Consider the following 8,640-nt stretch of genomic DNA (forward strand, 5'->3'; position numbering starts at 1 on the left):
GTGAACCACTGGTTTTATATCTGACTGAGTCATTCAGTGAACCACTGTTTTTACGTCTGACAGAGTCATTAAGTCAGTCGTTTGATTTTCCTCCAGTTCAGAGCGATTTTCCTGCCCCTCTGTAGTTCATCTTCACAAGAGCAGATGTGTTATGGACAAATCAACAGGTTGTCCACATGTTTTTTTGTTTTTTTCATCTTATGTCTACATGGAAACAGCCTTTTAAGTGTCCAGAACAGATTTGAACAGTTTTTATTATTTAAAAACATCACCTTTGTTTTTTGCTCAGATGGTCAGACCATAACCTTTTGAAAACATGATGTAATAGATGACGTTGCAGACACACCTCTAATCTTACCTACTGTTTGAGGCTGTCCTTGTCTCTGTTGTTAACATTTTGCATGCAGTTTGTAGGCTGGAAGCCCTCACTACACATCGTGGTGCCTGTTTTCAGTGAATTGTTCCTGTAGCACCACCTAGAGGATGGGTTTTGTTGCTGCAGTGTTTTGGGATCACTCAGCGTTTGTACAATTCTTTTGTATAAACAATGTTTTCTAACTTGGCCCAGTTCACCATGTGACTCAGGATGAGACTAACGATGATTCTTCTGAAGCTGAAGAATGAGCATAAGTTTGTGTTTATCTCTTCCAAATGAAACCTGCAGAAGACGAGTGTCCTGCTCTGTGAGAAGCTGACAGCCCAGAAGGTCTTAGAGATGGTGATGTCATACTGTGACCAAAGGTACACGAGTTGGCGACTGAAGTCTCCGGTCCTGCTCAGAAGGTAAATCAAGGTGGACTCACGGTGTCGGAGCGCAGCGGGGTAGAGTTCCTCCTCAGAAGGTCCAGCTCAGATGACAGCAGAGTTTTCCAGTTTACTGTAAGGAGACAGGGAACAACCTGAACAAACAAGAACAACAACAGCAATGGAGCAGATGAGCTCCATCGTCTGACTGAACTTTGGCTTTTTGGTCGTCCGGCTCATCTGGGATGGATCCACTAACCTGCTGTGGTCGGGTCCGTGGTCGGGTCTGTGGTCGGGTCCGTGGAGGTCTCTGTGGACTTGTGGGAGGTTCTGGTGGTGGTTGAAGGAGTGCGAGGAAGACTGCTAGATGGAGCTGAGATGAAGGACAACAGAACATGTGAACTGATGGACCCGACATAAACAGACCAATGTCCATGTTGACGTGGCTGCATCCAGGAGGTCAAAATCCAACGTGACTGCCACCATGAACTAAAATAAACTGAGCACCCAGATCACATGAGGAACCTCTGAGGATCATCTGAGAAACCTCTGCAGTCCAGTTAATCTGGTGGAGGATGTCTTCAATCAAAACATGTAGCTTCACTTCACTCCCCTCAAACAGAGAACTGAGTGTTGGTGCTGAGCAACTGCCGACTCCGTGTCCTGCTGCATGTTTGGGTCAGAACCTTTAACAGAACAAGAACCAGAAATGCTCCAAAAATAATTTGGATCATTTAAAAGATCAAAGACAGAACCATCTGTAAGACCACCAGAACCACCGGTTCCTGTCTAGGGCTGAATACCGAACTTCGGTTCTTTATGGTACCGACTGAACTGCTTTAGTCAGTGTATGGATCAAAATACCGGTATGTCTCATCTTTTGGTGATTGGCTGTAAAGTTACAACCAATGCCAGAGCTGCAACGCAGGAAAAAACAGGAAAAACACAGACGGAGTTCATGTGGTTTCTAAGGTAAGCCTTAATATGCAGCGCCTGACCATGCACGGAATCAATTTAAGAGCATAAAGTTGCTCCGTGTTTGTCTGCAAGGAGAGAGGAGCACAGCCTCCTCCTCTTCCTCCTCCTCCACCTCTCAGTGTTAAAGTCAGCCTGTGGGTGTTGGAGCCTGAACGGCCTGAATCAACATCTGCACGACCGGACTCTGCTTCATCCGAGGACAGAGCTGTGTCTGTGTTTCAGCTGGTGAGTTTACGTTTGTTAACATTACTGCAGCTTAACATGTGCATCGCTGAGAGTTAAACGAGAATCATGTAACACTAACTTTAAGATATTAGTGTGGATCTTTATTTTATGGATATATTTTTAGCTAGCTAAACTCAGAAGCTAACTAAAGAATGACAGTAAAAGATGAACGCTTGTAAAAATATGCTCATCCATCAGGTCAGCTGGTTAAACAGTTCATCTGATGTTCACTGTTTCTCCTCACAGGAGCCTCTGACCCTGATGTGAGGAGATCAGACAAAAGAAAAGCGAGGTGGGAGCCACAGGACAGTCAGAAACTTTGTTGTTAAAGTTTGCTGCTCTTTGTACAGTGGAGGCTGCATGGTGGAGGTAAGTAAACTGTAAAGGATGTTGTTGATCAGTTAAACCAGTATGCTGGGCCACATTTTGCCTTCATGTGCTCTACAGTCTCTGTCCTGAAACTAATCACATTTTAAACGTTTAAAGATTCTCATACAGGACAAAACTCTAAACCACAGGACGACGTGGCCCTTTCCCCGTTTGTAACGGTACAGCATGGTTCGACTCGACTCGGCACGGTTCCAAGGCTTTTCCACTAGCAACGGTTCGTAGAACCAGTTCCTTTTAAGCTGTGAAGGATGTTGTTGACCAGTTAAACCAGTATATCTCAGCCTAGATAATGGTTTTTGATCAATAATAACACAACCATGTTATTGTTGATGTTTTGTTCTCATGTCAGTTAGGGAGATGATCAGAGCCCTAAACCCCAGAGAACCACAGAGAAGATTCAGGCAGAGACACAGAGGAGCAGAAGTCTGCATCAACTCTACCTCAGTGAATCCAGTGACCTGCTGGTGGGATGTGAGGGACAATATGTCAAACTGACAACCAGGTATCTGTGTGTGCAACAATCATCATCTACAGCCTCAGAGGGAACATGTTCTACTGCTGGAGACACCGTCAGCCAGGAGCAGCTGGTTTGTGTCCAGAGAGAACAGACATGTTCATGTTTCTGAAGAAGAATTGTTCAGTGAAAAGGTCCTCAGTGTGTAGCAGTGACCATTAGACACTGACCTGTCACTGGTTTGAAACTGGTCTTTTGAAATGGAAATTATTTGTTTATTTTAATGTAAGAAAACTGCTGGAACAGAAAAATACCAAAGTTAAAAAAATAAAACTCAATATTAATGTAATGTGATTTTCTTCTTGTTAGAATTAATATTAATTATAAAATTGGTATAAAAAAAGTACACTTCAGGAACCGACATCGAAGTGAAGGTACCATACCAAATTTTTTTGAACGGTATCCAGCCCTATTCCTGTCAGACCACCAGAACCACTGGTTCCTGTGAGGTTCTGCTGACCTTGGACCACTCTCAGGTTCATGATGATCTTCTTGTCGTTGAAGAGGCCGTCGATGTCCACCCTGCAGCAGTACGGCCCACTGTCTGTCCGTCTCACGCTCAGGATGTCCAGGTCCATCTGGCCATCTAGAACATCCCCCGTCAGCCGGTATCGGTCGTCCACCTGCAGGTCAAAGGTCAGACTCAGACTTTTTTTCCCCTTGTTTGCTCTTGGCAAAGGCAGACACTTCTTCCTCTGCTCCGTCCCTGCTCTGTTCTTTGTCCTGTGAACCTTTCTCAGAGCCTCTTTTTGCATATCTTCCAAATTGTAAACTATGGATTTGGTCAGCTGGTCTCTCAAGGCAATTGATCAAATTTCCTCAGCAAGAAGACAGGGTGAAGGAGAGCCCTCTTAACTCAATGGAACACTATTCCTGAAAGATGTGCATAACTGGAATTATGATAACAGGATTTGTGCTTTTTGGAGTTGGTTACCTGGGTTATCGATAAATTTGGAAATGTCAGCAGCTGTTAAGCTGCCTGGCATGTGTGAAGAAGGTGCTGTGCTTGGCAACACACAGACTCAGATGGCAAACTATCTGTGGACCTGTATCAGAGCTGAGCCGGCTGATAGATGTGCCATCTCTTATCAGGACTATGGAACTTTCTGGCATTGTTCACGGACGGTGGAAAGGAATAGATCTTGGAGAAGTTGTAAGCTTGACTCGGCGTATGTAATCACAATTTTGGCTGTTTGGGGTTGCCATATGATGAGATGTACGAGTGAGATTGTTAAAGGCAGATAGAAATTAACAGAGCTCGGCCTGACCCAAAACAAATGTTGATATCTGAATCTGGCTCTGGCTTTGGAAGGCTGACTATCTCAATTTATCCTGGATGTTATGGAAATAAGATGCTCTAAATATGATATTGGAATTACAGGAACGACTCTAAAATGGTTTAAATCATATTTATCTGTCATGTTCGGGTTTGGATTTAGAATAAGCCAGACACAGGAGTACAAAAAGAACAGATTTTATTTGTTTTTGCTGCTAGTTGGTGAATGGAGGAATCAGGATCAGCTGAAGTAACATGCTAAGCTGGCTATGAAAGAACTTTATGCAGCCATTAGCAAACACCAGACCAAACACCCTGAGGCTGCTTTTATTGTTGCTGGTGACTTTAACCACTCCAACTTGAAGACAGTCCTCCCTAGATTCCACCAACATGTCTCCTGCCACACCAGAGGTGACAAGACTTTGGACCATGTTTACTCCAACCTGGCTGGAGCATACAAAGCAACACCCTCCCCCACATTGGACAATCGGACCATCTCTCCATTTTCCTCACACCTTGGTACTCACCACTCATCCAACGTGTGAAACCCACTGTGAGGACAATAAAAGTGTGGCCAGAGGGGACAGACACGGTGCTCCAGGACCGGTTCAAAAACACTGATTGGGATATGTTCACTCACACAGACTTGGAACAGTACGCCTCATCTGTGCTGGACCACATCTCCACCACTATAGACAGTGTCACCACCCAGAAACGGATCACCATGTACCCAACCAGAAGCCTTGGATGAATCGGGATGTATGTCTACTGCTGAAGGCTCGCAACATCGCCTTCAGGTCAGGGGATACACAGGCCTACAGTACAGCCAGCGCTGAGCTGAAGAGGGGCATCAAAAAAGGCCAAACACCACTACAAGGGGAGGATAGAAGAACACTTCTCAAACCACCACCTGCACTTTCATCCGTTAGCCCACTACTGTACAAACTGTACACATAATCTACTATCTACTGTTCATAAGTACTCACATACTTATATATATATATATATATATATATATATATATATATATATATATAATGTATATGTATATGTATGTTTCTTTTATATAGCTGTTTATACCCCTTCATATTATAACCTGTTCATAGTCTGTACACTCACAACCTGGATATATTTATACCTATGGCATATTCAAAGCAACTTACTGTATATTGTACTATATATATCTACCAATGTATTTTTCTTGCTAAGCACTTCTGGATAGATGCAAACTGCATTTCGTTGCTTTGTACCTGTGACATGTGCAATGACAATAAAGTTGAATTCTATTCTATTCTATTCTAACAGGTTCTCACAGGCTGGAAGGAGAGAGTCACCTGACAGAATAGCAGCAATGATGTCACAGACAGGGAAGCTGCGGAGGAGTGCTGTGATGGTTCGTGGGAGGGCAAGTCCAAGAGCATGGTCCAAGTAGAGGAAGCAGGGTACGTTACCGTGGGCAGAGAGTTAAATCCAAATCAGAAGAGCGGCAGGCAGAGAGATAAATCCAGGAAGCCAGCATGAGGTCGAAATCCAAAACAAGGCTTGAGGTTCAGGCAAGAGACAAGGAACTATGATGGCTTCAGAATCAGGGACCATTGAAGGTTTAATAATTTGGCCCTGGTTGGTGTGGACATGGAGCCTATAAAGGCAGGTGAACAAGTGCAAGGAATGAAGGCTGATTACTGTGGAGAAAACAAGGAAGGCATGGCATGGAGTGAAGGGGGCACGCTTGAGCCGAAGGATGGGTGAAGGGCAAAACACAGCAGGGAAACAGAAACAAAGGCATGAGGGGCAAAAACTATGGCAGGTGACAAGGGCAGGAGAACAAAGAGCAAGAAGGCAGGATTATGGCAGGATGGGCAGAAACATGGCATGAGGAGCAGTGGCGTGAGCAGATGAGGGGTCAGCGGGGGCTGCTGACCATTACATTATCTGATAGATTCCAGTTTGTAAATGTAAATAATGAATCCTTATCATACATCAAAGTTAGTCATGGAGTTCCTCAAGGTTCAGTGCTTGGACCAGTACTCTTTACCTTGTATATGCTTCCATTAGGTAAAGTTATTAAACAGTGTGGGATAAATTTTCATTGTTATGCTGATGACACACAATTATATTTGTCCATTAAACCCAATGAATCCAATCAGCTACTTAGACTACAAGCATGTCTTAAAGACATAAAAACCTGGATGACCCTTAATTTTCTCCTGTTGAACAGACAAGACTGAGGTGAGCTGACCTTGGTGATGATGCCATCCTCGTCCGTCTGCACCAGGACGTTGCTGCACCAGAAGGTCCCGCAGCCACGACCCCAGCAGACCCGACTGAGACCGAACCGCTTCACGGAGTACTGACAGGACAAGGAGGCCACGCCCCCCTCCATCACTTTGAAACAGGAGGTGGGTGCCAGAGGTCCACCTGCAGCGGAAACAGGAATGCAAGCACAAAGATGAGAGCTGTGCCCAACAGAACCTTCTTCAGTGGCAGGTTCTGACAGGTCAGGTCAACATCCAGGGACTTCCACATAGACTGGGTCACAGCAAGTCTCCCTGCTCCTCCATTTTGGAAATGCCAGCGTCCACTAGAAGAGAACTTGGGGATCAACTTCAATCCACCTTTATTTATAAAGCACTTTAATAAACCCATACAGGACCAAGTGCTGTGCAGACAATTTAAAAAGCACAAAAGGAATCAAATACAAGAAAAAAGGATTAAAAAGACATAAACAGCTATGCAATAAAAATTAAAAACAGTTAAAGGAGAATCAATCAACCTTTATTTCTTCAGGTAAATCCCATTGAGCCTCGAGGACTCATTTACAAGAGAGACCTGATTATCAGAATTATTAGAATCAACTAACAATAGTAACAATAATAAAATCAACATGTCACATGGTGTCAAAAGATGAGTTTTAAGATGAGATTTAAAAACAGGCAGTGAGGAACCTGTCAGATGTGGAGAGGAACCGTTGGATGCACCGTCGATGCTCCATGTTTTCACGGGAGACTCTCAGAAGACGCCCTGGTGTCTCAGGTGAGAACAGTTTTATTTATGAGCTCATAAGCCCCACAAGGACGATTATAAAAACCCAGTGCTGTTTTTAATGCTCTCATTTTTATGTTTTTTTAGTTTTTATTGTTTGTTGATGGCATGCAGGAGTAAGGATCAGTTTTTTGCAGTTGACTCCAGAGTCCAGAAACTAACGGGGTTGAAAAGCAGAATCCATTTGTTACGCCTGGTTTGTGTCTGTGCTGTAATATTGAAATGACCTTCATTTGAGTATAAATACAGGTGGATTACCTGAGGTCAAATGATAAATGTATTTCTTATGTTTGTTAAGAATGGACCTTAGGTAGTTTTGTGAATGTGACAATTAATGAGTCTGTTACAAGTAATCACAGCTCCAGCTACTCTCACAGGAGGTGAAGACAACGACATCTAAACATTTCAATTATTCATTAAACTTACATGAATAACACTTATATTATTTGGCTTAAACAGCATTGATTTGTGCAAGGTTGGTGTGTGTAGCTGTGCACATTCAGTTTTCTGATTTTACGTGTCAAAGTAATCACGAGGATTGATGAGTGCAGCTACAGCGTGCGCTCTCAGGACATCATTACCTGCAGTGTTCCCTCAGTGAGGACTGAACTAGACAAAAGGACCTTCTCCTGCTCCGCTCCTGTTTCCTGGAATATCTTGTAAAAAGACCTGAAGCTCTCGACCTTTGACCTCTCTAAGTGACTTCAAACATCTGATAAGTTCCTGCAGATGTTCCTGTTTTTAGTTTCTACACCGCCTCGTGATCTAGATGATTGTTTCTTTCTTTTCGTTACTTTTCGTTTTGACTGTCCTTTTGGTTGCTATTTTGTTTTGATTTGTTAATAAAAAGAAAAGAAATTTAAAATTGTACACCTCTTTTATGATTGTCCTTTGTTGTCATCAGTCTTTGTTGAAATCAGGTGTCTCTTCTAAACGAGTCCTCGAGGCTCAGTGGGACTAACCTGTAGAAATAAAGGTTGAATGATGTGCAGTTCTGCTTGAGGCTCTTAGTAAATTCACTCATTCAACCTTTAATTAATCAGATTCATCACACTGAGCCTCGGGGACTCGTTTACAAGACAGACCTGGGTATTATTATCATATTTCATATATATTATTATCATATTTCATATATATTATTATTATATTTCATATATATTATTCTAATATTTCATATATATTATTATCATATTTCATATATATTCATCTAATTTTCATATATATTCTTCTAATATTTCATATGTATTATTATTATATTTCATATATATTCTTCTAATATTTCATATATATTATTATTATATTTCATATATATTATTATCATATTTCATATATATTATTATCATATTTCATATATATTCTTCTAATATTTCATATATATTATTATTATATTTTATATATATTCTTCTAATATTTCATATATATTCTTATATTTCATATATATTATTATAATATTTCATATATATTATTATAA

At 41.8% G+C, this 8,640-nt stretch overlaps 1 protein-coding gene across 1 annotated transcript in view; it reads right to left on the minus strand.

Annotated features, from left to right (window-relative positions):
- The window catches only part of timd4 (T cell immunoglobulin and mucin domain containing 4), a 22,881-nt gene that overhangs the window by 2,621 nt on the left and 11,620 nt on the right, over positions 1-8,640 (minus strand). Inside the window, exons 2-5 of the mRNA XM_037688182.1 lie at positions 6,367-6,545; positions 3,312-3,474; positions 1,004-1,117; positions 804-877 (exon numbers count right to left, since the gene is read on the minus strand). Of these exons, the coding sequence (XP_037544110.1) occupies positions 804-877; positions 1,004-1,117; positions 3,312-3,474; positions 6,367-6,545 (530 nt within the window). The remainder of the gene's footprint in view (positions 1-803; positions 878-1,003; positions 1,118-3,311; positions 3,475-6,366; positions 6,546-8,640) is intronic.

This window comes from Nematolebias whitei, chromosome 14 (assembly GCF_014905685.2).
Source record: "Nematolebias whitei isolate Nwh7 chromosome 14, NemWhi1, whole genome shotgun sequence".
Lineage (NCBI taxonomy): Eukaryota > Metazoa > Chordata > Actinopteri > Cyprinodontiformes > Rivulidae > Nematolebias > Nematolebias whitei.